Consider the following 14505-nt stretch of genomic DNA (forward strand, 5'->3'; position numbering starts at 1 on the left):
GCTGCATGTAATAACATGTTTTTCCTTGTATTATTAGCACGATAAAATTACTGAATGCTGATTGATTGCAAGGAGGAGACGTTATTAAAGTAATTGTATACTGCAATACAACGATTTTTACAAAAAAACAAAATGGAGTAAAAAAAACGAGACAACCGTGGAGTAATTAAAGTTCCTTCACACGCTACCTGATTCGCTCGTCACGACATTTTTGTTTGCCGTCATGGAGCAACTCAGGATTGTCTCGCGTGCGGTGTTTCTTTGTTTTGCAAACGCGTCGTCGAGCTGGCCGCGTCGTGAATCTTAAACTCCCTAGTATTAGCTAACTAAAGGTAGAATGTCTCAAAACACGCGGACACTATTTTAAATTCATCTATTGTTAGAATTTGAATAGTGTAGCAGAAAATTACTTATTATTGTTTTAACTTTGAATGACTTAGCACTTAGCTGAACGCAAACATGCGTGCGTAAAACGACTCATTACAAAGATATCTATGGAGTAAAAACACAACACCATGCATATATAATATGAACATAAAACATTCGATGTTTTGCCGGTGATCGACAAGAAAGCGAAAATTCATGATATACCCCATATACTGATGTGTAAAGCAAACGAATAAGTTCGTAATAAGTAATTGTAGCATCACTTCTGGTCCTGCCCCCACACTCTTTTAAACTGCAAAATTATTTGAAGTATTTTCTCAAGACGGCTCACGAAGCGTATAAACGTATATATAAGTTGTAACATTTTACAATTGTACCACAAACTAATTATCACTCTACACAAATTGACTCTTGCCGGACATTAATGTAAGAAGATATAAACCATTAGTGTTCAGCGTACAACTAAATTCTGCATTTCATTATATTTTACATTCTTCTAAATATTATTTTTAATCATTTGCATAAATATCAAATAAAATCCAAGCGATGTGTGAAAAAAAATTATATATAACGAGCAACGATGGAATATATTTAGGGATATCAAATAAATTTCTATTTGATTGTACAAGTCCCTGATCTCTGTGTTTCTTTTATATTGCTTAAGGTTAATACTTTGGAAAAACTGCAGTTTTTTCAAACTATAATAGATATTTTATACAACCGGACCAGAGATAAAAAATTTAAAAATTACAAAAAAAAATTGTAATGCACGCGGTATACAGCGCAAGCAATAGTTTGACATAGGCTTGCATTAAAAAAGCATAACAAAGTCATTTTCAAACAGAATGAAATTCGATCTTTAAATGCAATACATGCACTTAAACATACTCATCAAGTGGGGGGGGGGCTCAAACCATCTTTGCATCTGCCTATTTAGAACCAGAGAGTTTCTAGTAATCCTGGTTTCCCCTTAAAATGTTATCTAGTCAAGTATATGGTTGTCATAAACATTGAACTTTATTGTTGCATTCGATTTAGTTTCAACAATATTTTTCAACTTGCTTGACAAGTTTGAACATGCAAAATGGGCAGGCAGCACAACATTGTTCCATCCTGGCTAGTATTATTTTAATATCGCTAGTGCGTTTATGGGTAAAGGGGATTTTGCCTTCCTAATATTTTTAAAATGATGAATCAAATGACAAAACATCATGGATAAGTCTACAAGAAAATCGTGTTGAATATATTTCTCTAGGCAAATGATTATTACAAGTAAAATGATTATAACAAGTACAGGTCGTTAGGAGCGTTAGATTATTGCATGTTTATATTGATACATCCTTGACTGTTTTATAAAGTGCACTACATTATGCCCCGTTATAAATTACACTCAATTTATTGGCACGGCACGGCTAAAATTTTATTAGTGTTCAGGATACCAAACCAATAAGCTGGACCATCTGGACACAAATAAAATATTGGTATATGGGTATGTACCAATTTCAACCGTGTCGTGCTGATTAATTGAATACAGTGTAAACAGGGCTTAACCTTTATTATTCTAATTACTCGAGCTAAAGCGAGAGTCTTAAGTTCGGCAAGTTTTTTTTGGCGCAAGACTTAGGTATTCTCCCTCGCGGTCAATCTTAATTTTGGCCAATCGAAATAAATCGTGGACCCATGTGACATATTTGTGACCATCTTATTGGTGCTCAGCGGCATATTTTGTGTACTCGATCTAGTTCATATACATATTTCAAATTTTAATAATATATTATGCCCTGTTTAAAATGTTGGCAGTGCGTGCCAATTTTCTGCTTATATTGATAAAGTTTCTCCGGCTAAAAGTACAAGCAAAAACACTCCTTTAGCTCGAATAAACGCTTGGCGGGCGTCTTTTTGTCTCAAAAAATGCATTAATAGTCATAAAAATCAAAAGTTCAAATGAAAATGTTCAAATGTTATACGTTATCAGAAACCGATCATGAACATCACAACGTGAACATTTATCATCAGGAACTGTGCAACAACAATACCGGCCGAGGAGGTTGCCACTTCGTTTGTCCCTTCGGTACAGTTTAAAGGATTACATTCATTTCCTTCAATCGTGAACAAAGCTGAGTCGGTGTCGGAAGCTACTGAAACATAAATTGATCGTTTCTCTTCGACTCCGGTTAATCGTTTTCTTCTTAAGTCAGTTAAACGGGGAGAAATTACGATAATTTTGTGTATTTGACTGGAAAGTTCGAAGGAAATGTCAGCATCATATTTGTAGGGATGTGGGTTAGTACGAGAAGCATAAACCAGTGTGCCGCCTGTTAGGTCTTTTACATTGATCTCCAAGTTTAAAGATAAGGTTACTTGGTAGCTGAAATACAAGTATGTGTTCTTTTGCACTTTTGTTTTGATAGTCTCGTTGAGTGAGGAAGAACGAGGTTCATAGCACGCTCCGGACGTCATCGTCGCAATAAACGTCTCAAGATCGGAAAAACCCGTCAGAGTATAAACATGCGACTTTGAATTAGCGATCTCCATTAGTTGCGGACGGTTATAATTGGCGATTCCAATAGCGTATATCACAATGTTTTTACTTCTTACATTCTTAGCTGGAAGGGCAACACTGTCAGACGCTATGCCGTCTGTTAGGACTATCAATATGCGAGGCAAACCATCACCATCTGGACGGAGACCCTTTTCCTCCCTAAATTGATCCAGGAGTATTTGATCTAAGGCACTCCCTAGGTATGTGGAACCACCTTTATGCATTACACGACTGATCGCAGTGAGGTAACCCGACTGACTCGTGTATGCTGATAAATAGAAATGTGAGGTATACCAGCTACTGAATGTTGACAAACCGAATCTGGTGCCATCCTCCTTACTTAGTTTTTCATTTGAAAATGCTTTTGTCATGTTTTTTACAAAATCTAGACTTTCTTCGAAATCGGCTTTTGAAACGCTGCCAGATTCATCCAAAAGGAAAACAATGTCCAAAGAGCGATTGCATTTCAGAAGTGTTGCTTCAATTATGTCCGCCTCATTGTTTCGTCTGATTAAGTTCCCTTTTGCTTGCTCTTTCGGATTTCTGTAAAAGTTTCTTAATTCAGCTATCGCTTCTGACCAGTCGTTTTTCGTTACAAAACTCCAGAACTTGGGATAAGCGGAAGGATTTCCAAACTGGTACGAAACGCTCACGATGGCTGTCCGAATGCCGCGAGGAAGTGAAGAAAATTCCTTTGCGCTCTCAGTTTTATCACTGTTGTATCTTTTTGAAACTTCGTTAACAACATCATCTTTAATGGCATTTGTCACTGTATCTGCCTCTGATTGCGTCAGTCGCAAAGGACGTTCATCTGCAGCACAAGCAGCGAGATTTCGTTTTAAGCCGAAGTAAGGGTCAAGTTTGTTGACTAGCGTGCGCGACAATAAAGTGAAAGACGAACTGGACTTGCTTCCAAGATCGACACCGGCTCCAATAGTAACGCCACTTTGTCCAAGAACTTCACCAGAGTTAGGGTCAATTGGAACATACCCGCACAAGGTAAAACCTTCATGGCATTTGAGAAATTTCACGTCAATCATAGGCAATGAAGTTTCAATGCCGTTGGGTATTCCAGACTTCCAAGAAGGTGGGCAGTCCAATCGCTGGACATTGCAGTTGGTCGGAACACGAGGATTCCCAATGTAATTTGACGGCCGATATTCTTCTTCACAGGTGTATGGTTCAGCACTAGCTGTGTAAAACACAAAGGCAAAAAAGAGCAAAAGCTTTCGGAAAGACATCGCTATATACTATATAATATTGCAAAAAGTTTGGGCTAAGCATTCGTAAACAGGTATACGCGTTGTTTATATAACAACACATTCGCGGATTGGGCAATAATATAAGGAGCGGTTTCCTGTTATATGGACCATTGCTACTGTAATCGCCCAGCAGGCAATTATTTAGCAAGTAGTTATGACTGAATACGTTTATACATACAACGCCGCTTTCAATGGAAGCAAATTAAAATGAGTCAACTCACATGCAGCTTCATTTCTAAAAAAGTTTGTGAACCACATCATTCCAGACTTTTCGATTTCAAAAAAACAAGTGATAGCTATTATGTTTGCAAATGAATAAAAAAATTCTCCTTTAATGCACACTCATTTAATTGAACATGCTATTACTATGAATGTTAATCAAACTTTTCCTTTCGCTTTCAGGAATATCGTTCCTAATTTTTCTTTCTCCATATATGCATAGAATTTTATTTACAGAAATTTTACAATGATAACGGAATTCTTGAAATTCGTATTTAACGAAAAAATATATCACGAACATACACCTTTGTGCTCATTATCTTCAAATCTGCGCGACACGTCAACTTTCATTTAAATATTTTCAAGAGCTATTTTTAAACACATGCAATCGCATACATATAATTGTTTTATCCTCTATTGATTAGCAAGATAAACTACAGAATGCTGATTGGTTGAAAAAAGTAGACTTAATTTTCATTAACAATATATCGCCTGTACTTATAATGGCAATTTTATTTGCTAAGATGAGTGCTATTAAAGCATTTTGTATGTATCACGACACTTTATTGTTTCCAAATGCAGCATAGTCACCTGAAGTACTGTTAAAATCAGGCCAATTGAAAGAACCGCGGAAATTTTGTTAACATATAGCTACGAAGATGCCAGCTTTTTCATTCGTAGGAAATGGTTGTTTTAAAAGCCACCCAAAGCAGCCTTTTCCAATAAGACATATCCAAGGATATATAATGTCTGTAGAGAAGATTGACATGGTGGTGGTGCACCTAACAGCTATAACTATACATTATCGGGAAGCTGTGAAGGGAAAGTCTCGGTTTCTCTAAAAACATTGAAGCCGCTTGTTTATAAATTCCTAATCTGTCTGCACAAAGTTACTGACAAGCAGATTGCCCTATGGCTATATGGAGAAATTTTAAAGTGGCCGCAGATAGATAGATAGATAGATACTCGAAGTCTAATTAGAATTGCATATTAATACATTTGCATGGGATCTCAATCATATTACACAACATATACAATTCTAATTAGATTTCGGGTATCTATCTATATATCTATCTGCGGCCAACGTTTTTGCAAACGGGTGTATATATATATATATATATATATATATATATATATATATATATATATATATATATATATATATATATATATATATACATATATTACACCCAACTACATATTCGTGTAATAATATATTACCGACAAGTTATTTATCACCTAGCTGCATGTAATAACATGTTTTTCCATGTATTATTAGCATGATAAAATTACTGAATGCTGATTGGTTGCAAGCAGGAAATGTTATTAAAGTAATTGTACTGCAATACAATGATTTTCACAAAAAAAAGAAATGGAGTACAAAAAACGAGACAACCGTGGAGTAATTAAAGTTCCTTCACACGCTACCTGACCCGCTCGTTACGACATTTTTGTTTGCCGTCATGGAGTAACTAAGGATTGTCTCGCGTGTGGTATTTCTTTGTTTTGCAAGCGCGACGTCGAGCTGGCCGCGTCGTGAATCTTAAACTCCCCAGTATTAGCTAACTAAAGGTAGCATGTCTCAAAACACGCGGACACTATTTTAAATTCATCTATTGTTAGAATTTGAATAGTGTAGCAGAAAATTACTTGTTATTGTTTTAACTTTGAATGACTTAGCACTTAGCTGAACGCAAACACGCATGCGTGAAACGACTTATTACAATGAAATCTATGGAGTAAAAACACAACATCATATATAATATGAACATAAAACATTCGATGTTTTGTGATCGAAAAGAAAGCGAAAATTCATGATATACCCCATATATGTGTGTAAAGCGAACGAATAAGTTCGTAATAAGTAATTGTAGCATCATTTCTGGTCCTGCCCCCACACTCTTTTAAACTGGAAAATTATTTAAAGTATTTTCTCAAGACGGCTCACGAAGCGTATAAACGTATATAAGTTGTAACATTTTACAATTGTACCACAAACTAATTATCACTCTACACAAATTGACTCCTGCCGGACATTAATGTAAGATATAAACCATTAGTGTTCAGGGTACAACTAAATTCTCCATTTTATTATATTTTACATTCTTATAAATATTATTTTTAATCATTTGCATAAATATCTAATAAAATCCAAGCGATGTGTGATAAAAAATTATATATAACGAGCAAATATGCAATAGCTATATTTAGGGATATTAAATGAATTTCTATTGGATTGTACAAGTCCCTGATCTCTGTGTTTCTTTTATATTGCTTAAGGTTAATACTTTGCAAAAACTGCAGTTTTTGAAACTATAATATATATTCTATACAACCGGACTATAGGGATAACCTTATCTTCCATTCCATAATTATGATGAGCATTTAAATATACGAGATTGTATATAATACTTTATTTCGGTGATCAAAAAACGGTTGTATTTTATTCCTCTACGGAGATTCAGTCATTTTGGACCAGAGGTAGTTCCATTGAGTCTTGCAACCGCATCAGGTATTGCGGTGTCCGCTCCACGTCAGAGTGTCAATTCTTCTTTACACAATGGTGCGATTTACGTGTTTCCTATTTCAGGTGATTCGAAACCTCATCAATAATCTAGTAGCAGAGAACTCGCATTAGTGAGATATTAAAGTCCAATTGCAGGTTTATATGACCAGATGTAGTATCTGTCGTTTCCACCCATTCGCAGTGAAGATCGAGGAATAACACCCCCAAAATATGGCAGGCTGCACAAAACCATTATGTAGAGAGAGAGAGAGAGATTACAATTTCGCCAAAATTTTTCTTTTAACTAATTGGCTAGTATTTAAATCCAATGTTTTCGGCTTGAGCAGCATAGTACCGCTTGCGCTTTCGATCATTTCATACAGAAAGCGCCATAGAAATTGTCAAATTATTAATAATAGTAGTACCAATAAGGCCTACTACAGTACGCTAATCATAAACAATTGGATACACCGCATGGTGAAAAGTTCCCAATCGCCATTCGCATTAAATAACGCCACAAATCAGGAGCAATGTTGATATAACTGGTCTATCAACTGGTGGCGAAATACTTCAAGCTTTTCCTCCCTTTGAAACACTTCGTCTTCGATACACATATGTCTCAGTACTGTAGTATAATAAGAGAAAACCGCGGTGTGAACTTTCCCCTTGTATACTGCGAGTCTGCGAGACTGGAAGAACAAGAAATTCTCCACCATGCTAACTCCAGTATGTTGGATACAGATGGGGAGAAAACACTCCTCCGATATTGAGACCAGGAGGATCAAAATTGTGCGACGAGTGGTTGACATGATCACCACCACACTCGAAATCATTGGGTCGTTTCCTTTACCAAATGATTGAATCAGATTTGGGTTGACCGTAGCCATGTGAACGTTGGAGTCTGACCGCGATATAAGATTATCGATAGCAAAGTCTGAAGTGAATTCGCTAGGCCCTATCAACGATTCGGTTGAAAAGTCGGTAAACATCTGATTGCTTGATTGGGATATATTAGCCGTGTCGTGCACGGTGGTTGTAGAACGTGGTAATGTCTGGGTGGCAGAACTTGAGCTCACGGAAAACGCATCATTGCTTCCGACTAAGGAAAGAGCTGAGAAATTCGAAAAGCTTTGTGGTGGCGCGCTGCTCGATGGAACACTGGAGTTTGTTAGAGTTGTCGGGTGTGTTAATGTGAAAGTATTTTGGATAACTGGTTGATTGACTGGAGTGTTCATCACAACGATATCATTACTCGGTTGTTGACGTCCAATTAGCGACTCTGCAGAAAAGCTTGTAAGATGCCCTGTTCCAGAACCCTGGTGCCGTGTATGCGACGTCTGGTTACCCGTCAAGGCATCAATACTGTATGGTAATTGCGAAATATTGTCTTGTACTTGGTTCGGTCGTACTTGCTGCGTAAATCCTCTTTCAAATGAAGTAGGAGCTAGAGTAGATTGCTGTGAAAACTGGGCAATGGTGTTCGCATTGGCGACACTTGAAACCATGGTGGTTTGAGTTAGCGGTGCAAAACTTGGTTGGACAGGGGCGTTCACAGAAGGTTCCCGGCTTGCGAGGGTCACTTTAGTTATGTCACTTGCTGAAGTGGACATATGTGATGATCTCGAAGTTTGTGGTAACCCACTACCAAGTACTGTTTCGGTTAGGTTATGCCTTCTGTGGGCATTGGGTGTTCTAGTCGTTGGTACGCACATGCCGCCTCTTGGTGTGTTCGATGACTGAGTCGAAACAACCATATTCTTATTCATCGAACCGGCTGTTGCGAGCCTGTCGTAAGTTTTACTTCTAGAGTTTGACGCAGTCTGCTGATTGTTCGCGCTCGATAATATGGATGTGACTGAAAGCCGATTAGTTATACTTGAATTATTCGATATCGGTGTTAAATCAGGAGCACCTGGTACCAAGTTCGCGCCTGCGGTGTTGAATCTGTCGCTTGCGTGCATGCAGAAGAACACGTTTGGGTATTGGAGTTTCTTGATGAAGATGTTGCTCTCATCGTTGTCGTAATTACGGATGCATCACTCCATGTACTTGGTAATGTTACTTTGTTATCATGAATGAGTTGTGATAAACGTTTGTTCTCCTCCTCGAGTTTGTTCACCTTGTTTTTCAGCTCTGATACTTCTTGTTCTAGAAAGATAAATCTACATTAGTAATCCTTTTTTCCAAGACAGACGTCACGCAAAAGTTAGCATGCCTAGTTTTTTACGGCAAAATCACTACAAATTAATATGTCATGTCTTTCTCGCAGCTATACATACTGGGATAGAAACGATGCAACGGGCTACTACTACTACTGCAACTATCTCGCTAATCTAGATGATTAGACTACCTGTGTTGAAATGCTTAGCAACAGTTGGTTTCGCAAGAATTATGCTCTTGAACGGAAGTAGCCTTTTTGATTTTCGTTCACTCCATTTGAACAAGATGCATTTTCAACGATCATATAATTTACATCGTTCTTTACAACACCGTGCATGGTGTACGACAAATCATCACAGCTTGACTTAACGTCGCTAAACTGCGAAAGACAGTCTTCCAGGAAGTATTGCGTCTTCCCAATCGCCTTCCTCAAAAATATTTGCAACCCAGTCGCTCTCTTCTTGATTTTCACATTTTCCAAATGGCCATCAGTTCTGTTGATATAACTGTACGTCATCACTGATAAGAACGAATTTAGATTTTTTTTGCTGGTTCCGTTCAATCTTAGTCGTTTAATACAGACTTCAGAGAGAATATGATGATCTTCAAGCCTTGACCACCTTCGATGTTTCTTCAGTGTCCGCCATTTGATAACAAATATCCATAATCTTAATGGATTGTGAATTACATAAAAGATTATGTGATTATAATATGCGGCTTTGTGGTAATCAAATTAAAGTATTTCTTAGCGTGCTTAACTGTTCAATATTTTAATTGTAGAGCATTGTCCAGTGACAGCCCGGAAGCTAAGTATATTCTCATTGGGCTGTTAATGTTTGCTAAAATGCAAGCTTATATAATATCATATGTACAGTATTTATTAATTAATACAGTATTATCTTTACTTTCTGAGATAAACGTCGCCATGGAAAACTCGCGTATTAACTGGTTTGGTGAAGAAAATTACATATTCTTCAAATACCAGTAATCTTGACAGTGCATGAGTACAATATATCATGAACTGTAAAATAATCACACGCATAAGGGCAATATAGAAGGGCCATAAAAATTATGTTCTACAGTAGCTATACCACACCTACAGTAATATATGAAAGTAGTGAAAATCAACCAGATACAACAGTATAAATTTGGATTTCAATGGCGATTCGTATAAATCACGCTAATAATTAACTATACCTCGGGTGGAAAAAGCTATCGCGGTAAATCTATTACCAAAATATCTCTTAAACCGTTCAAATCATCACTCTAAGTTTGATCATAGTCAACGAAAGACATTTATCACAGGCGCTGTACGAGCAACGAGCACAAGTAACTGTTATAAAGTAGCTAAAAACTACTCTAACGATCAGTTAGAATTGAAAAGAAAGAGAACAATGCACGCGACATGCAGCGCAAAAGTTTGACATATGTTTGTACAGTAGCTATATAAAAAAAACCGTTAAGTAAAAGGGTAAAAGGTTTTCCCCAGTGTTCGAAGAAAAAACTGGTTAATGAGAGAAACCGAAACAAAAGATATCCGTATTACTCCTGAAGATATCGAAAATGCCTGATTAATTTCATCAAAAGTGCATCATATAGGTTTCAAGTGCCTTTCCATAATTTTCTTTTACGATATCAGGCAATGGATCGTCGATTACTTTCACGCATGTGCAGCTACTGTACGTACAGGTCTATTGTACATATTTCAGCCGAATGAAGCAAGAATATGTCTAGGATGACAGGTCATGGAAAATATAATAGGCTTTTACGAAGACGCGGAAGTCATATTACTAAATCTCGACGATAAAGGATGATTCCTGCACAGAACAGTTCAGGCACAGAGTACCAAGCACGGGTTAAAGGATGAGTTGAAGGTAAGTACATGTACCACTGCTAATATTTAACCAATGAACTACAAATGGTGGTGTCTGGACTCTGGAGCAAAAACGTGCTTTGGAAAGTCGTGTCGCTTTATACCACGTTTCCCCAAAACGATGTACCATTGAACCAATTGTGTATAACATAAAATCGTAATGTCACTGTAAAGTAAACACACGAAACTTCGGAATACAAAATGAAAAACTGTCAACATACCCAGTAATTGCTTGCTTAGCTTCAGCTCACTGAATTCTGTGCTAATGCCATTAAGTTCTTTAATATATTCACAAGCTGTCTCTAACACATAATTCTTGCTCTAAAAACATACATCATATCAATGTACTAAATAACTTAATACATTCGGCGGAAACATCTACGTACGGGATAATATTTAACCGGCTGTAAGCAGGATCTCTTACAAGCTTGGGTGAAGGCAATAGATTTTTTATCGAAAGAACAAGCGCGGAAAAAATCTTAAAACTTGAATCTCTATAAAACAGTGTTTAGGACGATGTTTTCTCATTGAGACTATTCCAAAGTAATTCACCGGATTATGACTACTTCAAAACGTAATCAGTTTACTGACTTCCAAACTTCAACAAGAAAAAGGAAAATTAAAAAAAGCAGGATTTCTCTGCTTAGTTTTATCATAGTTCTATTAACCGCGGTTTTATCTAAACTGTCCCGATTTCTCCAACAAATTTCGCATGTCAAATTTCCCGTATAATTTGTCGCATAAGTACATGTTCAAGAGCACATTCTCAGGTTTGGTCGAAATGGCGTATTGTTCAATACTAAAGTAATGTGAATCATCGTCAATGTACGAATCGTCCGAGATACAGCCTTTCCTAAACAAACAGCGAACACTTTTTTACCTTTTGGTGTATATATAAACGAGTTTTAAAGTGTTAGTTTTAGAAGTGAGGCATATTTATTATAGGGAAAGATAGAGGTTCGTTCTCAGTTTGCTCGCATGTCAAGTGTAGCCTCTACGCTATTGCCTGTTATAGAACTCATTTTGATAATCTGAAAATTATCCGTATACAATTTTGCAACTTTCTTCCTTTAATGGATGTGCACAAGTGGACAGATAGGAATGCTGCGATGTCCACATGCCTTTATCCACTTATTCTCATCCATCAAAGAAAGAAAAATGCACCTGAAATCATGGCAAAAATTGCAATTGCAGACAGGCATTGACAGCTTTTTTTCAATTTCCAAAAGTCCAAAAACTAATTTTTGCCTAAACCTCAAGCTTTATTGTGGAGATGTATTGAAGGCAACTCTTTGTCCACCTGAGGAGGTTTTTTCATTGTAAATTTACCTGTTTAGTAACACGATGTCTTGGCAAAAGGTCTGCAAGTTTCTTTATCCAATTAGTGATTTTATCTTTCCTCCGTTTTTCAACTAAAAAAATTTAGACAATTATTATTCAGATGCATACACTAAACAAGACACAAAGCTTGTGTGTACCTAAATAAATATTCAAAATGCATCATCTTTGGAATGAAAAGATTGTGAAACAATTGAAGCAAGTGAAATTAGTACCAGTACAAAAAACAGTATACATGAATAAAATATGTACCTTCATTGTGAACAATTCTCCTTCTGTTCTGCTGTGCGATACCACCACTGAAAAGCAAGGCAAAAATCAAATTAGGCAATCAAGCCAACTGCCTCTAACCATAGACAATCCAGAAGCCAATCTTCTGGATTGTCTATGTTCAAACTGGCCTTTTGAGTCATATTACAGTTCCTATTTTAGTACCCCTAAATACACAGATAAATTGCTTAGAAATTCTGCATTTATTTTAGAATATTTAAAATTTTTATAGTTTATAGTAATACGTGTATCTGAGATATTTTTTTTATGAAAGACTCATTTCCAAGGTTCCAAAGGAATCAAATTTCAAAAAGTCCCTGAGATTGGACTGGGACTGAGGAATTAAACAAACACTGTGCTTACATCAGTTTGCCTAATCAAGAAGTTTTTGCTGTAAAATACAGAAATTAGGTTTCTAAAGAATTACTTTTTAATTTTTTTTTCTTTCAGTTTTTACAATTCATTAGTGTAGATTTGTTTCTCCACTAAATTTTTGGGCTCATACATCTACATTGTAAAATATAGGCCTTAAATACTAAACTTTTCCTATCAAACACAAACACTAAAAAAGTTGGGCAACAACTACTTGCCTTAGAACTATATCAGATGATATATAATAGGGTGTTTGTGTGTTGTTTGGTGTTGCAAAACGGAAGGAAAGCATGCTGGTTGGAACCGGGTTGCTGGGGGTTGATGAAGCTGTTGTTGTTAGAGTATTACCTAAATGAAAATGAACAATTACATAATGTAAAAAGTGAAAAAAGGTGAGTTATTTAAGTGCCCTAAGTGGATGCTTTGGTTTTGGTATTCTTCCTGATGACTCCCTACTCACTGAGGATTCAAAAAAGCCTTGGGAATGACACAGCCATTTTTAATCTTAGTTTTGACTCTTCAAACTGCATTTGGCTCTGTGCATGTGATGGGGCCTACCAACCCTTATTAAAAACTCAGAGTCTTGGTAAAACCAGGCCTGAACCATCGCCAGTTCAACAGTTCTCTTTAAATTTCAGTAGACCTACCAGGTACCAACATATACCTACCATTGCTAGTGCTTACACAAGCACTATTCTGTGTAGTCATAGTGGTAACTACTTTCTAAAAATAAGATTCTTTAGTATTCCAATGACCACATGCTTCCTGAGAACATTGTAAAACAGAAAATGGTACATAAACTAAAGTAGCTGCGACCAGTCCAGATGTCCATATTAATCGTTGGACTGGCCAATTTAGTCGTGAATAATAGTTGTAATCATAACTTTCTAGTGGTATGTGTCCAGTATCCTTTGTGTATAATATGAAATACTTTCACGATAATAGGCTAATAGTTTTTTAACGTGAAATATTTTCCTGGTAAACAGCACTTTTCTTTCTTCTTGCCAACAAAGTTAGAAATTCAGAAAATGGCATTTCTTGTTTTGATCATGTTAGGAGAAAACCGTTACTAATCAATATTACCAAAAGGCGTAGATGCATTAACCTACGTAGATGTAGGTGACCGAGCAAAATGTAGTACTATAAAATAGCTTCAAATAATTAAAATAATTAAATCAAAGATAAGTTATGACAGAGAGTTCTATGAGGCAAAGTTATTATCTTGCACCAGTTTGATCAAAATGAAGATTCCTATTTCTTCAAGATTTATCAATAACGTTGGGTACTTCATCTTATATGGCATATATTGTCATTCCGAATCATATTGTCTTCATGATATAGGTTTTGTCATTTTACTTTCAAGTACAATCAGTTTCAAAAGAACTTGAGCAAAAATAGGTGCAAACTTTATCTAACGCGAAATTACCAGCTTTTCATGACCCCTCCCCCATTCCGTGTTGTTGATGCGTTGAGCAACATCTAACACATGTGTTAGATGTTCGCAACATTGATTATGGGGCGATAGGGCAGCAAATTACTGCGAACGGCAGTTTATTAGTCTACCTGTCCCAAGACT

At 36.5% G+C, this 14505-nt stretch overlaps 1 protein-coding gene across 1 annotated transcript; it reads right to left on the minus strand.

The window, feature by feature from the left end:
* Nucleotides 1–1366: 1366 nt before the first annotated feature.
* LOC114523471 (collagen alpha-5(VI) chain-like) lies at nt 1367–13951 on the minus strand. The gene is made up of 6 exons (XM_028544401.1): nt 13598–13951; nt 13148–13277; nt 12540–12586; nt 12279–12361; nt 11171–11270; nt 1367–4121 (listed from the first exon to the last, which is right to left on the minus strand). The coding sequence occupies exons 1-6, from the start codon at nt 13635–13637 to the stop codon at nt 2359–2361; spliced, it is 2163 nt and encodes a 720-aa protein (XP_028400202.1). The 5' UTR covers nt 13638–13951; the 3' UTR covers nt 1367–2358.
* Nucleotides 13952–14505: the final 554 nt, after the last annotated feature.

Source organism: Dendronephthya gigantea, unplaced genomic scaffold (genome assembly GCF_004324835.1).
Source record: "Dendronephthya gigantea isolate DGI-Jeju-01 unplaced genomic scaffold, DenGig_1.0 000027F, whole genome shotgun sequence".
In the NCBI taxonomy this organism is placed as follows: Eukaryota; Metazoa; Cnidaria; class Anthozoa; order Malacalcyonacea; family Nephtheidae; genus Dendronephthya; species Dendronephthya gigantea.